Below are 24,704 nucleotides of genomic sequence, written 5' to 3'. Positions count from 1 at the left end.
AAACTAATAACATTCGGCAAAATCAGAGGGAAGATTTGCCTTTAATAAGTGACTCTCATTTTCTTTTAGGGACTGAGATGAAGTGATCCAAAACAGCCAGTTATATTTTTAAAGAGAAGCTATACCAAGATCTTAAAGTAGTAATATTTTGATATTGGTCTTATACATCCTTACTAAATATTATTACACATATTCAGTTTCTTCTCTTAACTCATGTTTGACATTTTAAATGTAAAATTTATGTATCTTTAATACAGAGAAATACATAGAATTTTAAGGCAACAAAACCATAATATTTAATAATAGTAATTACAGTCTATATGAGTTCTTCCTATTACCTAATTTAATTTCATTTATATTTTTCTATTGCTGTTTTCTTATTTGCTGACTAAAAGCTTATTTATCAGTATTACTATAAGAATTATATTTGATGATTTAAAGCACTTCTATTCTTGTAAAGAATAGAAAAATAAGAACATGCATATGACTTTCTAATCCTGGCTACTGTGAAGTTTTCTGTGCATTTTTTTTTTTGAATTCTGTGTCTTGATGGAAGTTTTTCTCTTATAACTTCTCTAATTTTTAATTGTTGTTAACTTATATGAAAGCAAATTTTATTTCAACTCTATTCCCATCTTCCAAGCTTGCAAATACTGAAATTTATTTCAATATTTAATTATAGATCTTCCAACTTTATGCTTGGAGCAATCAGTCCTTTTTTAACTTAGAAAAAAAGAAAGCAGATTAAATAAAAATTTAAGAATATAATTGGAAGTTATTCTTTAAAATTTATAATGTTATTATGAATATAGCTCTAGAAAGCTCTTTTAAGATGAATGTTCTTTCTCTTTTCCTCTTTTCATCCCCATGAAGACGTTTTATTTGAATTTAATTTTTTTAACCTAAAATATAGGAACTAATGAATAGCAAGGTCATGTTAAGTTAATATGACATCCAGTTTAAAATTTTAATAAAAATGCTTGGATTAAGGAGTTGAGACTAATGGTTGATACATTGGACCCTGTAATTCAGTGTTGGGTTTAAAGGATTTGGAAATCTCACTCTTTCCTACAAATCTAATACTAATGGTTGACTGGCCTAGACTTCCATCTTATTAGGGAAAGATTTAAACTTTTTGATGCATTATTCAAGAATTTGCACACTTATTATCCAAAAACCATCCCAGTTACATGTATACATATGTGTGTGTATATATATATATATGTAGACACTCAGTCAAACCTTATTTACATAAAGTAAACATAAAATCAGTTATTGTTAGACATATATTTTGAAATTAAGAGGTAAGGTTAAATTTTTCTCATGGAAGTATAATTTTATATCTTCATATTTTTATTCATGGCATATAGTCATCATCTTCCTTTCCTAGGATGTCAGCTATGCAACCCTTAACTTTCACCTAATGAAAGGTAATGATGCCCAGTTATCTTCTAATATATCACATACATTATTTTTATACTCATCTTTTCTATTCTCCATTTATATGCATACTCAGAATTGAATGCTATCTAGTTTCCTCATATGAATGTGATCCAGTGCAGATGCAATAAAAAACAAAATTGCATCTGCAAAACTAACAAGCTCATCGTTTTTTTCATATATCTTAATATTTTGTTAATCTTTTAACCACAGTGATTCCTGGACCACTTGATTCCTGATTTTTTTCATATATTTATTAGTTTGCCTTCATTCCATACCTTGCACTTTAATGCAATTATGGTTTTGACTCTATATGACCCTATTCTGTATGACTGACTCTTTTCTCCAATTGGTCTTGGTCAATTTGCACTTTAGTTTTAATCTTGAGATCATTAGTTATCTCCTTTAAAAAATTAATTCACAAGTGAATATCTATTAAAAAACTCTTCTTCTGAACATCGTACAAGTGGTTAGTAAAAAGATTCAAGGAGTCTAAGACTGAGTACCCCAGAACTCTTGGGGCTAGATCTTATAATGGTCAGTGAGTGTTTTTAGGTGGGTTTATTATGTCTTTAAAAAAGAAAGTACAGTTTCTATGGAGTCTAGCTTTGCCTTCTCTGACACAAGTACAGTAATTCTGTAATAGGTATAGAACTTGGGTTCTTTTTAAAGACTATAATTACTATTCTTCTTTTAAATAGTAGTAATATGTTGTTTTGTTTGTTTTTTTATTTTTAATATGGTTCCTGAAAAGGACAGGGTGGCTTGTGCTCAGGGGAATACAGTGTGAACAGAAATAGGGACATAAAGACCCAAAAATAAACAGTAGTAGGTAAGAACAAATGATGAAGAGAAGCAGGAAAAAGCACTTGATGGATTTGAGGGTGTTTGTTTGCTGAGTAGGAGGGGAATGTGCAAGTAGGGTTACAAATCCTGTCCACAGTTATTATTATAAATTCCATAAAAAGTCCTCAAGGAATTATAAAGCTGTTCTTTCATTTAAATAGTATAGAAGCCTCACAAAATTTATTACAGGATAAATTACATTCCATCTATAAGTTACTTTCTTTTCATAAAAGTGAACATATTTTTATGGGATAATTGGCTTAGCATTAAAAATCTTTATTTTAGCCTTGATGTTGGTCATATTTTTTTCCGCCTGTGTATTGATGGAATTTCAAACTTAAGGAGTCAAAAGAGGGGAGTTCCCTGGTGGCGCAGTGGTTAAGAATCCTCCTGCCAATGCAGGGGACACAGGTTCAAGCCCTGGTCCAGGACGATCCCACATGCCGTAGAGCAACTAAGCCCATGCACCACAACTACTGAGCCTGCACTCTAGAGCCCATGAGCCACAATTACTGAGCCCGCGTGCCACAACTACTGAAGCCTGCGTGTCTAGAGCTCATGCTCTGCAACAAGAGAAGCCACTGCAACGAGAAGCCCATGCACCGCACCGAGGAGTAGCCCCCGCTCGCCGCAACTAGAGAAAGCCCGTGTACAGCAACGAAGACCCAAAGCAGCCAAAAATAAATAAATAAAATAAATAAATTTATAAGAAGTCAAAAGAAATGTACAACTGTAGACAGTCCAGATGAAATTCTAGGTCCACACTTTCTTCTACCTGACTTTAATTTTGGTCTGAGTCCCAAAATCATTGCCAGAAATGCTTTGAGTCACAAGGCATTGTTGTTCTTTATACTGGTACCTGCTTTTGGCTCATTTCCAAATTTTAGATTCCATGTAGTACTCTGACCTCATTGCATGTAATTTTATTTCTGACTTCAGCATATATTCAACACACACACACACACACACACACACACACACACACACACACTGCACATTTAAAGAGGAGAAGTGACATTACAGATAAAATGGTGGGGAGGTGGTAGGCAAGAAGGGCTGCCCTCTCTGTCTTCAACTATGTTTTCCTTTCTGGACCACTGGCCCTCATTACCTTTTCCAGTAGGTACGTGTGAAAAGTGGTGGTGGTGGTGGGGGGTGGATCAAGCCTTAGAATATTATAGAAGTACATCTCAAGAGTCAGATGTTAGAGATTAAATTTTTTTTTTTTTAAATTCCCCTAGCTTCCCTCCGAGCTAGGAAAGAGCACAATGGCTATAATTAGAACACAATAATGAGTTGGAGAGATGGGAGAAAGGCAGCAAAGAGATTGATTGTATTGGTGAAGTGTGTCCCTGCTGAATGAATGTGGGCAACTGATCACAAATATCCCAGAAGGAGGATGGCGAAATGTGGATCTCCTTATGCCAAGGGCAGTTCTAAATGTGTATCCAGAGCGGGGTGTGTGTGTGTGTGTGTGTGTGTGTGTGTGTGTGTGTGTGTATGTGTCTTTGTCTTTGGATACATACGCTACAGTCCTTTATCTGTAATAAGAAAGCTGTCTGTCTGTAAAGTACATGATGATAATAATCCCTTCTAGGCATCTGTGACTTTTGAGTCCCTTTCCACCTGTAGTCAGAAGTTGTAATTTATTATCTTGCAGGCCTTTTTGGACTCTCAGGGAGTTCAAAGTCATTTGACATTAGCTGCTTCTTTGAAATTAGTACATGTAACTATAAAATGAGGCACAAACCTTAAGTTCTAGACATATATCCATGTGGCATATAATTAAAGTGTGTGTAATAGAAATACTACATTTCAATAGCAATATTTTTATTACAAAGAATAACTTAGAAATTATTGCCAAAATCTAAATTGCACACAATCATTTCAAAAAATCCAGGAGGTTCTACTTATAATGTTTTTGGACACTAAATTTAAACAAACTTTATGCCTTAGAGTTACTTGAGTTTTGTCTTAACTCTCAGAATTTCCTATAATGCAACCAACCAGAAAGTCTTTAAAATGGCAGAAAAATCTTTATTTCCTTCCCCAAAATATTTCATACAATTGATAATAAAAGTTGTATGTTAAGTTATTCTCAAGTGCTAGTGTTTTCAAATTATGTTCTAAATTTTTAAGAATTACCAATTTTCCATGAACTGTTTTCCCTTCCACCTTTTCCCCACTTATTTATTCAATAGTTTCAAGATTTTAAATGATTATTTCATCAAGTAAAGTCAGCCTTAGAAATTTTAATAATTTATTGTATCACTCTTCACCTTAAGCAATTGTTTAGAATTGTTGTTGATCTCGACTGTATCTATTTACATATTATCCAGGAAAAGGTCATGGTTCTGTGTTCCCTTTTGGAATTAGGAGGCTTATAGAACAAGAGGAGATAATGTAGACCAGGGACAAACTGCTCTACTAATGAAAGATTTCTTCTTTTATCATAATTCTTAAGATGACATAATAAATAAAGGTTAAATTGGTTTTTACCTACATTTTTTATGCCTATTATCAAAATTTCTGGGTGAAATATGGTAATTGGTATCTAAATAAGAGAACTAGAAATGGATGAAATATCATTGCTACTGATTTATTACATACTCAAGGTACAGATCACAGTTTAATTTTATAAAGGCACATCCATAACTCCTCTTTTTCCTTTGTATCTTTTATGTATGTGTTACAGTTCCTTGAACAAAAGTTCTCTAACTCCACTTATACCAGTTGAGAGAGTATAACTTACATATGCTTCTTTTCCCCCCTTGCTCCAGAAAAATCTCTGGAATTGCCCCAGAATTAGAAAAGCCTAGATTAGAATTCCTTGTAAACCTAGAGTAAAATGTGCATGCTTCTGCAAATGTATTTGGTAGAGATATGTCAGGTTCTGGGACATCCTATTTGCCTGAGTATTGATAAGATAACCTTGCTCTGCCCAGGAGCTCAGACTTCAAACAATTCCAGTGCTCCAGGCACCTGCCAAACACCCTTTCCTCCTCTAAACAGAAAAGCTTTCTCTTTAATTCACAGTGAGTAATAGGCTTCCCAGTCTATTACAGAGTCAGAGAAGCAAACAAAAATCAGGGAGGTAAGCATATTGATAGTTGAAATATCTGTTGGCCTAACAAAAAGGAAGAAGACGTGAAAGATAAAATTGTGGATGTATGTAGTACCTCAGTGTCATTTAAAGTAAGATTAAATTTATCCACTGGAAAATAATTTTTAGTGAATAAGTAGGGAATTTCACTTATCGGAAAAAAGATGTAAGTGTGGAAAACATCTTTCAAAGAAATGAAGTATTATTTTCCCCATAGTATCACAAAATAGGTGCAGTTGTCAACTTTGTTTCTGCCAAGACTTGGATAGGATATAAAGCATTTGGGAAGGGGTATAGGCATAATTTTGAGTATATGGAACACATTTTTAAAATCGAAAGATAACGTGGAATCTGGAACGTTATGGACGTTAATGGAACAGATTCATGCATATTTAAGTCTCAGTTACCTACATATGAATTAACTGCTTTGCTAAAAATAAAATATTTCTTATTCTAGGTTGGCATTCTCCTGATAGCCTATCTGTTTCTAGGCCACTTCTTTTTCATGGGTTATTGAATGAGCAGAGAATATAGAAGCTAATGGCTACTCTAAGAATGAGGTGCAAGTATAAATAACAAATATATAAGTAAGGGAGATGAATTTTAGCCTTGGCGTATGTATATAAAAATTAGAAAAATATATCTTCTTTGGGGGAAATTATTTTAAAATAAATGGGAAACTGAGTTTAAAAATTATGTTTGTGAATATTTTTATTTCATGCAGAAAAAGCAGAGCTTAGAATAGTTGGTAAAATGACCCAAATTCTGATCATTAATTATAAATGTCAGAATACCACCTTGTGTTTATATAGCACCTGTTTCTTAGTAGGTGAGAGAACAATGACCCAGGATTTTTTGTTTTTATTTATTTTTGTTTCGTGTTTGACTTTTATTTTGTTACATTAATCAATACATGTTATACAACTGTGTATTTGCAAAGATGCTGGTCTCATCTGTATTTTACCAATTTGAGAATATATATAGAAAGCTAAATGAATTCTACTGGCTTAGAAATGACTAGTTTTCTCCAACATTGGTTGTTAGAGCTGCTGTTTTTATTTTTGCACCATCAGGTTTTTCCATGTTTTTTTTTTTCTTGTCAGTAATCATTTTCTTCTTCTTTTTAAATTTTTAATCAACTAGTCATAAGGCAGAGAAGAAAAATAGTCTCAATATTTTCATTGGACTTTTTTTCTACACAAATAAAACTCCTGAGTATCACTAATTACAAAGTAGCCTCTCTAATTGACTAGTTCTGCTTTTGAGACTCTGCAATTGCTGCGGTAACAATTTGCCACCAACTTGGAACTCCTGGTTTTGTTTTGCTGTGGAGAACAGCTTACTAAACCGTATTTTTCAGTATTTTCAGGCTCGTTTACAAAGCCAGTGTCTTTCCGGGAACTCTGAAAGTAAGGATTTTGTCTTCAGTCTACCGATTCATTGGACAGACCAGTGTTGCAGAGTCTGTTTTGTTTATTAAATTTGCTTTGCAAAGAGTCTCTTAAAATATATTGGATTCTTCCAAACCCCATTCAACCAGCAGCAAGCCTCCCTCCACCCTGATTTTTTTAACCCAGCTTTTATTTTATCAGCATCATCATATAAATATTTGCTTATCATGATCCTTATGAGCAACATATATGAAAAATGAATAGAAAAGAAAGATAAGTTTATTTTCATGGTTTGCTAATTGTTAATAATCGTATTTAATTTTTTTTAGCATGCAGTTTGTTGAATTAAGCTTTACAGTGATTTATACTGATACTGAGTGCCACTGCCATATGAAAGTTTTAGTAAACTACAGGTTTGTCTAATACAGAGTTTTTAAACTGCATTTTGATTTAAAGAAATTCAGTTGAGCACAAAGTTTGACTAATTTTACAATTTATAAAATAAATAGAGAAATAACTTTAATGCAGTTTATTACTAGTAGTTCGAAAGCCACTAGTTAACAGCATCTACCTTTATTATGTGAGCTGTTGTGTACATAACATTATTCAATATGATAACATCTTCACTATTCTATTCTAGTTTCTATCTATTTGTTACTTTTCAAAGGTCCTGGAAAAATAAATTATTATGTTTGCTTTGTAATAATGCAATAAATCTGTTTTTAAATTATGATCAACCTTTTTTAGCTTTAACAAACTCCGTAAGAATTGCCTACTTATTTGCTTTGGGAGGAAAAAACATCTGGCGTGTAGTGCATTATCATTTAGTGATTTATGTCAAGCAGTAGCACATATACACTTAGTTCCACAGTTTGTGTTAACAGCCATTGTTGGACCAGGCATTTCTCCAAAGCTCATGAGTTAGGGACTGGTAATTATAGTAAGTCGTGTATTATAAATAATGCATGTATGTTCCGCATGAGCTATGTGGGATTTCGGCCCATTTGCTAGAACATAGCTGCATAATGATTTGTTTGGATTTTGTTGCAGATGATTGATAGTGCAGAATGTTGGCAATGATGTAAATTACTGTTGGGCTGCCTTGCAAATTTCAGTACAAGTGGTGATTTCTTCTCTTTTTCTGTGTGCTTGTCTAGTCTCGGCAGACACCTGAGGGTGAGTTCCTTCCCCTTGATCAACTTGAACTGGATGTAGGTTTTAGTACAGGGGCAGATCAACTTTTTCTTGTTTCCCCCCTCACGATTTGCCACGTGATTGATGCCAAAAGCCCCTTTTATGACCTATCCCAGCGAAGCATGCAAACTGAACAGTTCGAGATTGTCGTCATCCTAGAAGGCATTGTGGAAACAACTGGTGAGTAAAAACATAGATATATCATGACGTTTCTTTATTCCATAATAACATTACATTATATGCACAATACCTATCATGGTTTGGGCTAAACGTCTCAGCTCGCAATAATGAAAGTAATGACTTGTCTGTTATTTCTTTGTAACATTAAGTTGATACTGCTTTGAAAATGAAGATTTACTGTTATGATGATTGCATTTGTAATGTTAACTCAGAAATACTTACTGCAAAAAAAGAAAGAAAAGGAAACTGAGATGACTCCTAGAAATGATTATGATGTTCTAGTTTAACTGCAGACTTGGATTTCCTATAATCATATATTTTTTAGAAGATTTAAGGTTAAAATAAATTCAGGGTAATTAGTGAGCAACCTGAACTCAGCATGCGTATTCTTGCCTTAGGGATGGTGATTCGGGTGTCATTGACAGAGCTTTAATATGCTACTATATGCAACCTCAGTGGAAAATTCCGTGTGTGTGTGTGTGTGTGTGCGCGCGCGCGCGCGCTGTGCGCGCCCGCGGGTGGGCGCGAACCACACTAAAGTAATATTTTAATTTCAAAGTGGGTCAGTAGATTTCCCCAGCTGAACCTTGACCAAAAATTTTTTGAAAAGAAATTTTCCTTTTCGGCTTTGGTATAGCTATGTGCTGTATGTTACTTCTTAAGATGTGATATAGCGTTGCTATGCTGCAATACCCACAGTTTGCTACTGTCTGAGGAGAATAAGGTTGGCAAAGGAAAGAAACAATAAATCAGAGTATATTATTTGGGGCCTAAGCATTGCCAGTTGGTTTGGAACCTGCTGGATGCTTGAGACTAATAATGGAATATTTACATAATTATATCTATCTATCTTGAGTTTTACCCTTGCTACAGGTAGTGAGAGAGCAAGAAATAATTTAGCTTTTAATTTTTTTCTACCAATATCATTCTAATAATCTTAAAGTGCTAGTTATTATGTATAAACTATAGCATTGAAAGTAACATCGGCAATAGCATGGATACATTCAAGCCTTATATCAAGGTGGGAGACATTACATAATGAAAGAATCTCCCATCTTGATATAAAGCTTTGTCCAAGGGGCAGGGGGAGGCAAGCCACTGTAATCTTATACATCTGTTACATAACACCGATTTGAAATTTGGGCAAGATACTTAATCTCCGTAAACTTTTTTTCTCATCTCTCTAAAAGGAGAATGATATAATAATCACTTTGAAGCGACCTGTTGTATTACTATTATTTTATTATCATTAGTGCTTCAGTTTAAATTTAAGGTTTTTGAGAACAGTGAGTAAAGACTTAATTCATCAATCTATATCTGGGATTTGATTTCTGTGGACAATTTCATGGTTTAAATTCTCCAGTTTTTGAACTTAAAATTGAATTGATGTCATAGTATATTTCTAAAATATCATATATTGATAAATAATGAAACCAATTTATAAAGGCTTCTAGTTCAAGAAATCTTTACATTTAAATTTTAGTTTTTATTTGTCTCGTTTATTGAAGTAAAAATACATTGTTAGAGCTTAAACAGCAGATTTTTTACTGATTTATTTTTAAAGCATATGGTTCTATCTTTGACACAGCTGGTTATAGTTTATTAATTGCTTATTATTATTCTAATCACTGTCATGAGTAAAGTTTCTGTTTCACTTGACAGTCTTAGAAATCTTTCACTAGTTCTATCTATCTATCTATCTATCTATCCATCCATCCATCCATCCAACCATTTTTCCTACTTATCTCTGGTTAGTGTGTATTTCTTAAGAATGGGAAAATTTTTCTACAAAATCACAGTGCAATTAAGAAAAAAATCAGGATATTAAACAATGATACAGTACTATTATTTAGCTCATAGTCTACCTTCTCATTTTATCAGTTGTCCTAGTAGTTTCCATCATAGCCCTTTTTCCCTGGCTCATCAATTTAAGGATTATGCCCTCATTTGTTTACTTGTCTTCTCAGTCTCATGATGAAATAGTTCTTCAACCTTACTTTGTGTTCTTGACCTTGATGTACTTGAAGAGTACAGGCCAGGTATTTTGTAGAATGTCTCTCAATTTGGATTTGTCTGAGGCTTCCTTATTCATTATATATTTTGTTGATTTTTGACTTCTACATAGGCATCTTAAGGGAATATTGAATCAAGTTGTTTTTAAAATACACCTATGTATTCTTGACTTAACTGATGTGTCTTCATCAGATTTCAGAGGATCATTGTTAGTAAATGATATTCTACATAAAGTCATTTGGAGTTTCGTAACATTAAATTATTCATTAGGACTGTAGATTTCATTTTACCATTTTCTGCCCTCTCTCTCTCTTTTTTTTTTTTTTAATTATGAACTGGCAGAGACTACTTTCCACAGAAAATGTGAAAACTTGACTGGAGACTGAATTTCTTATTTAGAGATTGCCTTTTATGGAGAAAAGATTAAAGCCTGCCTCCTCTTAACCTCTTAACTAAGCCTGTTTTCTAGATTTAGTATAGCAAGAATAACAGCAAAAACATTATGAATAATTTTTAGAATTTATTTTGTGGAAAATGTATCTGACATTTTGTTTGTGTATATGCCCTAACTGATTAAATCACACATTATTCAAACTCTGAAAAATCTGTCTATATTTTCAGACCTCCCTGAGTCTGGTAAAAATAACATAAACATTCTTATGTCCATATGATCATTTAAAGTTATACTGAGATTTATTTAGATTCATTTTTCAGGATGTTTCCTCCTTTATCCTCCCATTCACAATACTTTCTCACAATATTTATTGCTTGGAATAAGACAAATATGATCTTTTGTGATGTTTTGAGACATCAATAATACTATTTTGGCTCCAGTGTTTTTTGTTATACAGGCTTGTGACTAAATGTTAACAATGTAACTTTCCATCATATTTAACATTAAAACACCAAGTTTTTAAATCATTCATTCATTCACTAGACATAACTGAATGTATGCTGTGTGCTTGGAAATATTTGAAATACTGGCAATATAGTGGTGACCAAGACAGGCAGAATCCCTTTCCTTATGAAAGTTATATTCTAACTGGAGGAGGAAGACTGCGAAACAAAACAAAAAAATAAATAAGCAAGGTATTATCACATAATAATGTGTCAGGAATAAAAACCAAAACAAAACAAGGTTATGGAAAAAAGAGTGCATCCCAGGGTTAGGTTGATGGTTAGGAAAGGTCTCTCTGAGAAGGTGGCACCTAAGCAGAGACCTGCCTGTCAAGAAGGACCTCCTGGGCCTGTCTGGAGGGAGAACACAGCAGAGGCTGAGAAACAGCTGGTACAAGGGTCCTGAGTCAGGAATCAGCCTGATTGATTCCAGGAACTAAAAGAAGGTGGTGGTGGTTAGAGCAGAGTGAACAATGTGGAGGGTGGGGTGAGGAGGAGTCTGAGAGGTTGGGGGTGGGGTGTGGGTGCACCTCTGCCTTACAGATGATTGCATCGCATCAACAGCGAGTGCTGGGATTCGATTCAAAAGCAAAGCCTGCATTTAAATGCTAGAGTAATAATTTAGTAATCTCAGACTCTATATAACAAAATAAAACACACATTTTTTTCCTCTAGTGGATTGCATGTAGTTTATTTAAAACCCAGTGACCCCAATGCCTAGGGAATGCATAAAACTTTAGACCGTTACCACTTTTCCGTTATTAACAGTACTACCTACACAGTCCCCAGCCCCCAAGACAGGCACATAATTGCTCACTTTGCTGCGGTCCTCTGATGAGAATCTTCTGATCTCATTTAGTTTTTGCTTCTTCCCTTCCTGTAGTCTCAGCAGGAGTGGTAGTGGTGGTGAGGAGAGAGATGAAAAATTAGAAGATTTCTCATTTCCTTGAAAGTTTCAGCTTCCAGCTCAGGACTCACAATAATTACTTTCCCCACTTCCTTGGAAATACTCCTCAGTGATCACGTTCAGGGATTGTTGCCTTCTTTGCTTCCAATGAGTTGGACTTTCACTTCCAACAAGGAACACAACATTTGCCTCTTCATGAATAACCTTTGCTTCTCGGCTCACGTAGCAAATTTCTAAACATAGGTTACCTCTAACTGTTGCTCTCTTTGCTGATTCTCCCGGGAGGGAGAACACTGCTAGAGGCAAACAGCATTGCAGATTTGGCTCATTAGAACCCGATGCTTTCAAACTTCAATCTGCTCTCTGCTGCTATTTGGCAGTCTTCTTAATTGTCTTTTCTGCACTCCCAGGCTCTCTCCCCATGGGATCTATTTTAGACCTTTTCTCTCCTTCCATGCCCCCAGTCCCAGCTGTCCTGTCCCTTCCTGGGCCTACTACTCTCCACCTAGTTTATTGAAAAGAATGTGACACTTCAATTTGTATACATTTTTTTTACTCTCCTTATCCTTTTCTCATGGTTATATCCCCTTTTTCTTTGCTGGTGTCTGTGAGGAAAATGTCTTTATTCTTCTCCAAATGCACCTGCTTTATCGTCATGTTTATTACCTGTGACTCAAGCGCCAATACTTACTATACCTAATACCTAAAATCTCTTTGACTCTCTTTGTTCTCAAACGTGTCCAGGTCTTTCTTCATGAAAAACGTAATCCGGTTATTTATTCCTTTATACTCAAGGTTCATTCTGGGATTCAGAGACACCACATTTTCCCTCTCCCTCTTTTTCTGTTTCTTCTAATTTTTATTTTCCAGGTGTTCCTTATACCCTGCATGGCTCCCTCTTCTTATAAATTTTTCCTGGATCTCTGCCCTTGACTTCTTTCTTCTTGAATCTAGATACTCGATTTTAAAAAATGAACCCACAAAGTATGCACAAGTTCATTATTTCTTTTATCTCAAGCTATGAAATCTCCCACCTGCTGTGGCTTTATATATGCCATCAATTTCCAGGACATTTGTCCACTCGGATGTCACTATTTTAATTCAGAGTCAACTTGTGTAAATACCAAGTAATCATCTTACCCTCAAATTACATCCTCATCTGGAACGTTTGTCCCTATTAATCATGGCTCTTTTGTCGAAGGCCTCCTCCCCTTTCCTTTCTTTTTTATACCCAATTAAGTTGTTCATTCCACAATATTTGTTGAGCACCTATTACAGGCTAAACAGTATTCTAGACCCTGGGGACACATTAGTTAACAAGACACAATTCCTGTTCTTGTGGGTATTTATAATCATATATGGAAATCAGACAGCAAAATGACGAAGTGCCTCATTTAGAGTGTTAGAAAATAAGTGCTATGGAAAAAAAGTAAAGCAAGGCAAGAGGGTTTGGGAGTGTAGGGAAGTCAGAGTAGGCTGCAATGAGAAGGTGACATTTAAGCCCAAGCACAGTATCTTGAGTAAAACAAATCCCTTTGCTTTGAAGGGGATTTCAGGTAGAGGTTGAGCAATTGTAAATGCTCCAAGGGAGCAGGTACCTGGCTTCTGCTCTCTGTTAGTGGTGTCTCTGTAATTCAACTCTTCCTCTGAGAGTTCACATAATAGTACTTCTAAATCACAGTAGTTGTCTCAGGAATGGATTTAGTATCTGCTTACATGCAGATTGTGCACTATTGAATGTTTGCCTGGTGAATGTGCTTACAACACTACTATCATGATATACCTGTGCTCAAAAATCCCTAATGACTGCCAGTCAAAATGCATGTGTTCCTTCCTGAGACAATTAGGTTGCCCTGGTTACTGTAATGTCCATACACTCGTGCTCACTGTTGATTCCCATGTCTGCAATAATACCATTTTCACTACCTAGGATTCACTACCTAGGATAGCATTTCTGTCTTCTCTTACATGGCATAAGAACTGCCATATTTGTTCAGTCTTCCCTGGGCACTTTAGTCCATGTGCTTTCCTTTAATCACTTATTTAAAATACTGTGTTTTACTATGAAGGGGCTATTAAATACATGCTTATTATAGAAAAAATACAAATATGCAAAATAAAAACCTTACTCTTATTTTCAGCTACTATACAGTTAATGTATTGGTCATTAACCTTTCAGGTGTCTGTATTCAGATATATTGTTATATTATGCTACACGTACTGTTTTATAACTTGCTTTATTGTATAATATGTTTTAACATCTTTCATGTCAAATTACAGTTCTACACCATTCATCTTAATGGCTTTATTGTATGCCAATTATGTATCTATCTTAATTTTTATTACCTATCTCCTGTCTGGAATTTTTAGGCATTTCCTTTTTAATGAGATAAATACTCTATAGTCCATAGTTTTAATTTATTTACCACCAACTTTACTATTTTATATAAATTCCTAAAGATGGAATTCCTAGGTAAAGGGACATATACATCTGTTGGTTTTTAATATCTATTTCAGGGTTGTTATACAGAAAGTTGGTACCAATTTACAATTGGCTATGAAGGTGCCTATTTCCTCATACCCTTGCCAACAATGGATATTATAATTGGTTTCATTTTTGTCTATTTGACATTATTTTATTCTTTTTGATTACTAGCAAGGTTGAAATTATGGTATCTATTGGCTATGAATTTTATTTTCTGAATTCTCAGTCACTAATGCTCATTTTGCTTCCAATTTATTGCTTGCATAAATTGCTTGTATAATTAGCACACTATTTTGAAAAACCCTGTCCCTAGTAGTCTGTCTACTATTATTAAAATAATTTCTTTATATATACATGTATAATTTTTTCACATTCATCTCTTATGTGCTTTATTACATCTCCAGATAAACTGTAAACTGCCAAGATTGACTGAGGACTTTGTTTTGAGGCTGTATTTTTTTTTTAATGTATATCCTAGGTTGCAGAAAGTAGTAGTTACCAGTAAACACTTCTGATCTGTTTGTTGTTATTTTTAACTGATTTTAATAGAGTTGCTCTCTTTTTATAAGCTTGATTTCTGAGTCATAAATTGTTTTCTTATAGGAAATTGATCAACAAATGCTTGTTGATTATCCATGTTATAGTAGGTGTAAGATAGTACAAAGATGATTAAGGAGGAAGTCCACAGTCCAAAGGGAGAAAGAAGTTGAGCTAAATTGAGTGTTAGCAATATGTGGTCAAACAGATGTTATGTCACGCTACAGTATAGGCCTAGAGTAGTGGTCCCGGATGGATTTGTTCTTAAGGAGTCTGAGAAAGCCCCCTGCCCCCCGACAGAGGACACAGCATGAGGTGAGACAGGAAGGTGAAGGAGAAGGTCATACAGAGGGTAAGGAGAGCTGGGCATTCTGGCCCAAGGAACGGCAAATGAGAATTCATTTTGTTAGAGGAGTCAAACCGTTTGGTATGGTCTGAGTAGAGGACAGGCGGAGGGGAATTGGCTGGAGATGAGCCTATCCTTGAGGCATGGTTTGAACCTAATCCTATAAGCGATAAAGCCCTTGAAGGACTTGAAGCAGGAGAATGCCATGATTGTATTTGTAAGATTCAGAGATCCCTCTGGCTGCAGGTGGAGGATGGATTGAGTGGGGCTGAGACTGGAGACAGACCAGGTGTTAGCTGTTACGGTAGGCCAGACCAGAGATAATTGGGTCCTGCATGAAATCGTCTGACTCAGGCAACTATGTGACTGTTGAAAATAATGAAAAAGGCCTCTGGTTCCAAAATAGTTGCTTATAATTAAACAAGAATGGGAAAAGTGCTCCGAGATCCTTCCCATTGAAGTTCCGCTCCCTACTTAGAAGAAGCTGAGACACCCAGAGAAACAAAAAGATAAATTGGGAAAAATAAATAAAACAGCACGAACAAGCCACTAACTCTTCTCCTGACTAGTGCAAAAAACAGTTGGAAATTTCCTAATGAGTAAATCACAGAGCAGAAGCTCAGCTTGTGAATAATTGAGATGTGCCTACAATTTTCCTCTATGAATGATTCTACAATATTTGGCTTTATGAGCTGTAATTAATCATTACACTTTAATGATCCTTCAGAAGATAGTGATCTGGCAAACCCCTAGTGTTACTGCAAATGAGCTAGCTCTCTCCTGACCATTGGAAATTTTATTCATCCTTCCTTATTGCAGGTTCTGAATCATTAGCCTGTGAGCTCCTTGTATCTGTTGTAGTCAGGACCTAAATCAGGGATGTCTTGTTTACTTCTCTGGTTTCCCTATTCCTGCCCAGATTGCTATTACCTTTTAAAGTAATTGCTGGTGTTTCAGAAAACTTACCTTATCAAGTAAAAGTCCATGACCCGTGGATCACTATATATTGGAACCCAAACTACCCTCCTCCAAGTAACTTCTATGATTATATATATTTTTAAATATTTATTATTTCTTAATTGTGTTTTCTTTTCTCTTTTAGAGATACCTTTTCAATAATTTGAGTCAAAATAAAACTCAAATTTTTGAGAAACATAGTTTTTCTATATAAGGCAATTTTTAATGAACAATTCCTAAATAAAATCCTAGTTTATCATTTTCTTTTGATAGCTGTTATAGACGTTTTTCCAGGGACTTTAAAAAATGAATGCCTAAATATTGAGGCATGAAGTAGGATGACCAACTATCTCCATTGACCTGAAACTGAAAGGTTTTCTGGGGCATGAGTCTTTCAGTGTTAAACCAGGAACTCTGAGCAAACTGGGATGGTTAGTCACCCAATTTAGCAGTCAGGAATGTTAGTTAAGCCTTCCTAGATATCTACTTCAATTTAATGGAGAAGTTTGCTTCATTGGTAATGGAATAGGTCTTTTCAAACTTATGATTGGAGTTACTCCACTGTTTTCCACTTTCCACATTCAACATTGAAGCCTCAAAAATACATAAAAAGAATATTTTCACATGTTATTTTCTCTATTATTTTCACTGCTATCTTGTATAGAATATTTAATTAATACAGTCCTTAGCATTTTAGAATGAAGTTTCTCATTTGTTGTGCCGGAGGGTGGTATGGGTAAATTACTGGGGATGAGGTGAGTTGGGGAGGGTTGACACTATATTTGTCACAATCTTGCCTATGGCAGATATGATAAAAGAAGTCAGCAAACCTTGTAGATAATCAAGCTAATTGTTAAATGTAAGCAAGTGGGATTGTAATTGGGGAAAGCAGTTTTGGTTAAGATGTGGCATGGTCCAGTGACACAGAACTTCATAGTTTAGACATTAACTAAGTAATTTTCAGAGATTTTCAAGGTGAAGTCCTGGTACTACCTGCATTGGAATCCCATGGGAAGCTTATTAAAATGCTGACTTTGGAGCCTTTGCCTAGACTTACAGTGTTCAAATATCTGATGTTTGTGAATCAGGAAATTTGCATTTGTGATAGGCACCCAGATGATTCTTATTAAGAACATTAAAGTTTGAGAACTACTCAATTTCAGCTAGTGAAGCCACTAATATTTATTGAATTAACTACTCAGCAGAAATATTTTGGACTAATTTAGCATATTGGCATGTGGTAAAAATGAAAGAGAACATAGCTCTTTAAATTTCTGAAGTCTTCAGAGATGAAGCTTGTTTTTTTTTTTAGAATGTGTATATATTATAAATAATTGGCCTATACAATTATGGAGGCTGGTGAGTCCAAAATCTGTAGTGTGGGCCAGCAGGCTTGATACGCAGGAGAGCTGATGGTACAGATGAAGTCCGAAAGCATTCTTCTGGAGAATTCTCTGTTGTTCAGCAAGGACACTCTTTTGTTCTATTCAGGCTTCGAATGAGTGGATGAAGCCCACCCACATTATGGAGAGCAATCTGCTTTACCCCAAATTCACTGATTTAACTGTTAAAGAGATAAAGCTTTGTGTCGATTCAGACTGTGCTGATCAATGTAGCCAAATGCAAATTAATGTGGGTGGAAAACGGTGAAAATCAAGAGTATGGATTAAAATGCATTGCTATTCATCATGATAAGGAAGAACAAGATGTGATAGCTATTGTGGAACATTGTGTGAAGATGTAATATAAATACCAAACAAGGATGTTAGTGCCACTCACTGCTGGAGAGAATTCTGATCATTGAAATCACTACACATGGATTTGACCAGAACACTGCATGCATGTATTTACCGTTTCATAGAGGGATTATCATTATGCTTACTGCAAAGTTCAGAAGGACAATTTTTTTCATAATTTTACACTAAGACTAATGCAGGCTATTAGTCATTAAAGCTAAACTATTTGAGGGCTTTGTTTTCTGGGGTAAGTATTGTGGAGATTGCAGAGATTAAAGAGAAATATGCTTTTAATAGGAAATGGATAATGAGTAAGATTTGAGATCCAGATAGAGTGAGTTTATCTTGACAAGTAAGGATTCTAGACCCACTTTGCATTGCTTCACTTTGATTAGTTACTACTTTGTTCTAGGCTCTATTTGAAAAAGAGCTAAGATCAGTGACCCATTCAGCTCATAGAGGAGAGCTCAGAACTGCAATTCAAGTGGGAAGTCATGGCTGCCATTGTTATTGTTGCAGTTGAAAATGAATGTTGAATAAAATAAAAATATATGAAGTTATTTTATAAACTGTGTCATTTTAATATTTATTAATGATGGTAACAAAGTGCCATTACAAGATTGAGAAGCTCTCAGCATGGGGCAGGGGAGGAAGGAAGACGATTAATTCTTTGTTGTCCAAGGATGACTTACCTTTGTAACCTACATTGTGTTGGTTATAGGTGGGGTGTATTTGCTGAATGTCTTGTGCCAAAAATATACTCATGAGCCTGAAAGTAGCTCTAGTTATGATCATTCCTGCTGCCTAGTTCAAGGAAGAGTGATGTCTAGACTATTTCAGAGGGATGATTAAGATCTTAAAGGCTTTTGACGAAAGAGCATCTTAGTCTTCCTAAATTACTGTCAAGCAAACTTTTCGTACACCTGTAAATAATTTTTAATTTAATTTAGGCCTTTTATTTTATTTTGTTTAATTTTATTTTTATTTTAGATTTCTTGTCATTTAAGTTGGAAAATGTCCTAATGTTAGTTTTCAAAGCCCTATTTAGGCACATGTAGCATATCTACAACTCTGTAGCATATCTCAACATTTAGATACAGGTAAAATCCGAGTCCATGAGAGGAGAACTTTCTTCCAAATACACATAATATGAGGGGATAACTTTGGGAAGTGAAGAGCGCAGGGTGCTTTGATGATTATAGAACGTTTCGACCTTAGGAACTGAGTGTATGTCTGTGTATAAGCTCCCAGCACTTTTTTTTAGTACTTTTTCGGTGCTAAGGGTTTACTTTCTGACTCATGCTCCTGATTCAGCAGTTCCCCAGAAATGGCTCCAATCCTTCCGTATTTGGCAGCACTACTTAGAGAATACAGAGAGAAAATGATGTAGCCTCTTTGTATGTGTGTATTTATTCAGATTAGCATTATCGGTTCCAAAAATGTTTTAACATGTGTTATCTGTTTCTTTCTGGTTTTGCTTTGCACTACATTTCTCCCAGTGGCTCTTTTCAAATATGCTTCATTACCCTCCATTTTAATTTGTATACATTAAATGCAAAGGTTTGTTAAGCTTATTTGGATTATTCTCTTCATTTAGTTAAGGGTTTAACATTTTATAGCCTGTAAATTACAAAATGGTAGTGACTCACCATAATCCCTTATCAAAACGTTTCAGAGCCTTAAGTTTTTAAGGCCAATTTGCTAAAATCAAGGACAGACTTTGGTCTTGAACTTTCAATGTCTCTCTTATGCAATACACTGATGGTCTATTGCTTTTTATTCAGTTATTTACTATTGTTTAAATTCAGTCTAACAAGCTGAATTTTGCTTATCTTTTAAATGTGTCTAAAACCTTACTAAAGAAGGGACCTAACATTTACAGAGTGCCCTCCTATACTCCAGGTTCTACTAGACCAGTACTACAGATATCAGTTAAAATACTGTACCTTATTTGAACTGATCATTTAATCATATCTGCCCAATATGATGTCTTCCCTGGCTTGGATATGCTTGGTTAAATCTAATATGCTATTTTCAGCTTCAAAGAAACATATTTCTTCCTTTTCTTTACACAAGAAGCCATAATATTATCAGAACCAGAGAAAGTTGAGAGGAAGAAAAAAAAGGCACATTTATGATTTTTAAAACTTAGCTGTCACCTAATTAAATAGTAGAATTGGAATGATAGTATTATAAAGATAAAGTGCACCTTAGTGATAATCTAGTTAAATCGGAAATGGAAACTCTGATTCAGTGAGGTAAAACAACTTGCCCATCTTTTCAGAACCAGTTGGTGGAAGAGTCTGGAATATATTTTTGCACTTTGACTCACTGTGGCATTCTTCTCATCACCAACAATGATTCACTTATCTAAATGCAATTCTTGCTTACCTTCTTCAAAATAATTTATAATGATGGAGATTATATTTTTTTGAAACATGTCAAGGATTTTCTCCCTATTACCAGAGTTTAAATTTTAGATCAGATCAGCTAGTTGCCTAGCTGAGTAGAGGGGAAGGCCAGTCAAGAGATATATGCTTGGGCTTCCCTGGTGGCGCAGTGGTTGAGAGTCCGCCTGCTGATGCAGGGTACATGGGTTCGTGCCCTGGTCCGGGAAGATCCCACATGCCGCAGAGCGGCTGGGCCCGTGAGCCACGGCCGCTGAGCCTGCGCGTCCGGAGCCTGTGCTCCGCAACGGGAGAGGCCACAACAGTGAGAGGCCCGCGTACCGCAAAAAAAAAAAAAGAGAGATATGCCTTATAAATAGGCCTGGTCTTAAACAACATTGCAAAATCCTTTTTTTGGCTAAATACGATACAACTGGTAGTTATTGAGATCATCATATTTTTTGACAACTATATATTAAGCAACCTCTGTATTTCAAGCAGTGTTCCAGGCACTGGGTACACAGTGATGAATAAGAAAGTCTGAGGGCCGCAGCCAGCAAAACTCATGATCCAGTGAGAGATAACACTTACCCAGGCAGTGGGAGTAATGTAAATTGGGAAATAAACCATGTTAGTGGGAGATGTGTAAAGACCACAACCTATGGTTAGAAAGGATAAGGGAGTTAGCTAGGCCAAGAGGGGTGGAAAGAGTATTATTGGAAGAGTGAACAAAGTTGGAAGAGACCTCAAGTGTAACAGAAACAGAAAACTTGCTTTGTTTAAGGTACTGAATGATATTCACATGGTTAGAGATAGAATATATGTAGGGTAATGGAGAAATAAAGGAGTTTCAGGAGATAGCAGCGGAAGAATAAAGGCTGGAAAATGTAGCAGTTTTAGTCATTTATGTTTTTGCCCTGAATTGTTATGAGTAATGAGGAGCCACAGATGACTTTTAAGCAGAAGGATGACATGATCATAACTGCATTTTAAGGAAAAATAAATCACTCTGGCTGACCTTATAAAAAATATTAAACAGGAAAAACTAGAGATGGGTTGATCAGTTAGGGTGTTAGAGCAGTAATTCAGATGAAAAGTGATAATCTGTTGCTAGGGGAAGTTTGAAGAAGCATCCACTTTTGGCTAGGATATTGGAAAAGATTTGTTGAAAACTTGAAGTATGTAAAATTTCATGTTGCCCTTGATGAAATTTGATGCCTGAAGATGAAGGAGAAGACACAAGATGAAGCAGCTGCAGACCTGGGGGTGCAGAATGCAGGGACTATGTAGCAGAAGAGTTTCTAAATTCAGATTTTGACTAAAGAGTGAGATGTACGAAGCGGAATAAGCCCAAAAGGTAAGGCTGGAAATGTATTGGGAGATCGTGGATAGGCCTGAGGGACAGAGCTTCAATTTATTGGGCAAAAAAGAAGGTATAACAGGTTTTAGAGCAGGAGAGCGCTATGATCAGATTTGTACCTAAGGTCTCTGGATAATAGTATGTAAAATAAATAACAGTAGTGTATATAACATTGTCTTTCTCATTTCATTGTTTTCTATGTTCATTTTGTACCTCCTGGGAGAAGAAAGATAAGTAAAATGGATATGGTTTGGATTTCTTTAGCTTTTGAAAAATGCTTTACATCAATACGATATGTAAATTTTGTAAATCAGATGAGATATGCTCAATACTTTAGTTAAAATAAACGGTCCTAAATTATTATTTTCAATCAAAATTTGTTGCAAAAATTTATTCTTTAAAAAAATATAGATACATAGAATGAGTTTGTCTTCAACATGATCTTTTAAAGATCCACTACAGTGTGGTATAAAAAATAAAGTGTCAAATTAGAATTGGAATTTAAAAACCTTTTTTAGAAGAAATCTGTGAAGATATTGAATTCATTCAGTTATATATTTGTACTCTATAATTTAAAATTAAGTTCTAGAGAGTGCTTTTGAATAACACCCCAACTATCTTTCAGAATTCCTTAAGAAATAAAATTATGACTCTGTGAAGAAAAATAAAATCTCAGAAATTTGATATATGTTAAAATGAGATGAAAGCTTTGTGTGAAGATAAAAATGACAATTTTTGTAGTTATGGAGATTAGTCTATTAGTGACAATATCTAACTAAGAAGATACTATGAGTACCTGAACTTACAAAATGTTGATGTGTGTGTTTGTATAAATGTGCTTTCTGATGAGAACACTTAAGATTAACCAAAAGCTGCTATTATTATTATAATATTTTGACCTTTGCTATTATAAGGATAACTTAGTTCAGTGAGTGCTAGGTATAGATAAATTCTGCCCTATTTTTTGAGTAAAATACATTTTAAATTGATCTAAGGGAAAATAGGTATAGATAAGTCCATTTTTCCTTGGGGTCAAGGATTTTCTTTCATTGTGTTGCCACACTGAACTTCAAGTTGTTATACATTTCCTGCTCATGCAGTGGTTTTCACTCTGCAAGCAAAAGTGAGAGTAGAAAATAACCTGTTGAAAAATGCCTTCACTGACACCTTTCATTTCTTGGAATTGTACCAGCAGTCATGTGCCCTAGGAATGGGTTTTTGCCTGTACGTGGTAACTTTGCCATGCCTCAATACAGTGTAGTTTCAAATTGGAAAATGATCTTAACTGTCTGGGCAAATAAAGTCTGATGTAATGGGTGAAAGTAAATTCTATTCTAGTGTTATAAATGTAATGTTTCACTTTACATTATTTATAAAGTAAAATGTTACATTTTATTTTTATCCTACATATCTACCTTTAATGTAGAGCTGAGATGTGAAGAAGTATTACTTAACTCTGAAAGAGTTTTTATGACTCATCTGGACTTTTAGTGTTTCCCTTGGGAGATTATCCTGCAACTTAATGGTTCATATTTCAAAAATAATTTTCTTAGACATTCAAAAAATCTCCTTCAAGAAATAAAACTTCACTGATAATATCAACTAAAGCCTTTTGATTTTTTAAAAAATGAAATCTTCAAGATTTTTACTGTGTTTTTTTTTGAATTTTATTTAATTAATTGTTTTATACAGCAGGTTCTTATTAGTCGTCAGTTTTATACACATCAGTGTATACATGTCAATCCCAGTCTCCCAGTTCATCACACCACCACCCCCACCCCACGCCGCTTTCCCCCCTTGGTGTCCATACGTTTGTTCTCTTCATCTGTGTCTCAATTTCTGCCCTGCAAACTGGTTCATCTGTACCATTTTTCTAGGTTCCATGTATATGCGTTAATATACGATATTTGTTTTTCTCTTTCTGACTTACTTCACTCTGTATGACAGTCTCTAGGTCCATCCATGTCTCAACAAATGACCCAATTTCGTTCCTTTTTATGGCTGAGTAATATTCCATTGTATATATGTACCATATCTTCTTTATCCATTCATCTGTCGATGGGCATTTAGGTTGCTTCCATGACCTGGTTATTGTAAAGAGTGCTGCAGTGAACATTGGGGTACATGTGTCTTTTTGAATTATGTTTTTTTTCTGGATATATGTCCAGTAGTGGGATTGCTGGATCATATGGTAATTCTATTTTTAGCTTTTTAAAGAACCTCCATACTCTTCTCCATAGTGGCTGTATCAATTTACATTCTCACCAACAGTACAAGAGGGTTCCCTTTTCTCCACACCCTCTCCAGCATTTGTTGTTTGTAGATTTTCTGATGATGCCCATTCTAACTGGTGTGAGGTGATACCTCATGGTAGTATTGATTTGCATTTCTCTAATAATTAGTGATGTTGAGCAACTTTTCATGTGCTTCTTGGCCATCTGTATGTCTTCCTTGGAGAAATGTCTGTTTAGCTCTTCTGCCCATTTTTGGATTGGGTTGTTTGATTTTTTAATATTGAGCTGCATGAGCTGTTTATATATTTTGGAGATTAATCCTTTGTCCACTGATTAGTTTGCAAATATTTTCTCCCATTCTGAGGGTTGTGTTTTCATCTTGTGTATGGTTTCCTTTGCTGTGCAAAAGCTTTGAAGTTTCATTAGTTCCTATTTGTTTATTTTTGTTTTTATTTCCATTACTCTAGGAGGTGGATCAAAAAATACCTTGCTGTGATTTATGTCAAAGAATGTTCTTCCTGTGTTTTCCTCTAAGAAGTTTATAGTGTCTGGTCTTACATTTAGGTCTCTAATCCATTTTGAGTTTACTTTTGTGTATGGTGTTAGGGAGTGTTCTAATTTCATTCTTTTACATGTAGCTGTCCAGTTTTCCCAGCACCACTTATTGAAGAGACTTTTTCTCCATTGTATA

At 35.1% G+C, this 24,704-nt stretch overlaps 1 protein-coding gene across 2 annotated transcripts in view; it reads left to right on the top strand.

Moving 5' to 3' along the window:
- The window catches only part of KCNJ3 (potassium inwardly rectifying channel subfamily J member 3), a 159,171-nt gene that overhangs the window by 3,213 nt on the left and 131,254 nt on the right, over positions 1–24,704 (top strand). For both annotated transcript variants that reach the window (XM_060152863.1, XM_060152864.1), the window contains exon 2: positions 7,938–8,154. In XM_060152863.1, coding sequence (XP_060008846.1) covers positions 7,938–8,154 — 217 coding nt within the window. The remainder of the gene's footprint in view (positions 1–7,937; positions 8,155–24,704) is intronic.

Source organism: Lagenorhynchus albirostris, chromosome 6 (assembly GCF_949774975.1).
Source record: "Lagenorhynchus albirostris chromosome 6, mLagAlb1.1, whole genome shotgun sequence".
NCBI lineage: Eukaryota > Metazoa > Chordata > Mammalia > Artiodactyla > Delphinidae > Lagenorhynchus > Lagenorhynchus albirostris.
Note: the sequence above shows the minus strand (reverse complement) of the source record. Positions and strands in the feature narration are given on the sequence as shown.